General features: G+C 54.7%; 1 protein-coding gene across 1 annotated transcript; it reads right to left on the bottom strand.

Moving 5' to 3' along the window:
* On the bottom strand, positions 1-1,283 carry LOC306929297 (leucine-rich repeat-containing protein 3-like; the record flags this gene model as incomplete). The annotated part of the gene is made up of 2 exons (XM_079509739.1): positions 1-378; positions 774-1,283. 2 exons carry the CDS (start codon positions 1,281-1,283, stop codon positions 1-3), a joined length of 888 nt encoding a protein of 295 aa, XP_079365865.1.
* Positions 1,284-1,864: the final 581 nt, after the last annotated feature.

Raw genomic sequence — 1,864 nt, forward strand, 5'->3', positions numbered from 1 at the left:
TCAGAAGCCGGTGCTGAGCGTGTCCGTCTCGGTGGGCGTGGACTTGCGCGGGCTGGGCAGGCTCTTCAGGTACTCCAGGTGGCGGCGGGCCTCGGCCTGGTTCTGCCGCACGTAGTACACCACGTACACGATGACCATGAGGAACCACGCGAACATGGTCACCAGCATGGCCACGTCGGTGGTCTTCCGCTGCAGCGAGCAGAAGTTCACGCCGGAGTCCAGCAGCCTGACCAGCGGCTGTCCCCTGTGCTCCCCCATGGATGATGACCCCCCGGGGTCCTCCCACCTCCCTCCCACCTCCCCGAGGGCGTGCGCCGTGCTCTCGCACACGATGCCGTTCACCGTCTCGGGCTCCAGGTTCAGCGTCTCCATCAGCTCCTGCAGCAGTAAGCGTTGATTTGGACAGCAACATCTAGGTTCGTTTGCAGTAGTCATAGTCTTTTTGAATAAAACTTAATTTATTTTGAGTCATGTTTTAGTCATCTGAAATGTTTTAGTGTTAGTCTAGTTTTGGTCGACTAAATATCGTAAGATTTTAGTCAACAAATCTGCAGTTGATTTAGTCGAGTGAAATGTATTTTGGCTGTGCCTTGATGTTGTCATGGTTGCATGCAGAAAATAGCAGATTGTGAGCTTGTAGATCGGCTATTTTCAGCATGTAACCAAACATAAAATGTCTTTTAGTTCTACTGGATCTCTTCCCCACTAGTCCCTCCCTAACATTTTAGTTTACTTTCTATTTAGTTTTCCTCAGTGAAAAAAACAACACTAACCTGCAGTGCGCAGTCGCAGTGCCACGGGTTGTGGAAGAGGCGCATCTTGGCGCGCGTGCTCCCGAACTCCTCGCGCGAGGCCCGGCGCAGCTGGTTGTGCGACAGGTCCAGGAGGCGCAGCTCGGCGCCCAGGTGGCGCAGGGCGCCCGACGCCAGCGAGTCGATGCGGTTGTGCGAGAGGTAGAGGTCGCGAAGGTGCACCAGCTCGCGGAAGGCGCCCTCTGGGATCGAGCGGATGTAGTTGCGCTCCAGGTGCAGCGAGACGGTCTCCGGTGGGATGCCCTCGGGGACCTCGCGCAGCCCGGCATCGTAGCAGAGCACCGTGTTGGTGTCCCAGGCGCACTGGCAGCCGTCGGGGCACTGGTGGTCGGAGCGCACCTGGCCCACGCACAGGGCCGAGAGCAGCAGCAGCGAGGCGCAGAGCCACGACGAATGGAGGTCCCCTCCTCTTCCCTTCCTTCGTCCCCTGCTGCTGCCGATACGTCGCTCCTCACAGCAGCCAGTGTCCATCGCTCCACCATAGCCCCCTGACGACGCACGCCAGCAGGCCCTCCTGACCACCTCTGTCTGCCGTCGGTGATGATGCCACCAGAACCTGCTGGGAGGCTGGATGAAGGAGGAGCATGGTTTTAGTGTACTGAAAAAGCATTACAAAATTCTCAGGTTAAGGACTTTTTTTTGCCAATTTTCTTCAATGTTTTTGAGACTACCGCTCCTGCAGTTAACCTGGAACAAAGGATGAAGACAGTTTCCCCTGTGCTTATAGTACTATAGGGGCACACTCTCTCACTCTCTCTCCTTCTCTCTCTCTCTCTCTCTCTCTTGTATAGGCACACTACATCACAAACACAAGTACAACACGCCCATCACACAAAGAATCAGAAGACTTTATTGCCATGACATGTAAACATGTTAGGAATTGCAAAACAGGACACTTATAGTTAATAGTGCTCAGTGTGAATGGCCCTTTTAGGCCTCTCAACAGTGCCACTGTAGGTCACCCAGTCGTATTGCAGCTGTTCGTACTCCAGACAGACAGACAGACAGACAGACAGACAGACAGACAGACAGACAGACAGACAGACAGAGCC

Source organism: Electrona antarctica (genome assembly GCF_951216825.1).
Source record: "Electrona antarctica genome assembly, chromosome: 9".
Taxonomy (NCBI): domain Eukaryota; kingdom Metazoa; phylum Chordata; class Actinopteri; order Myctophiformes; family Myctophidae; genus Electrona; species Electrona antarctica.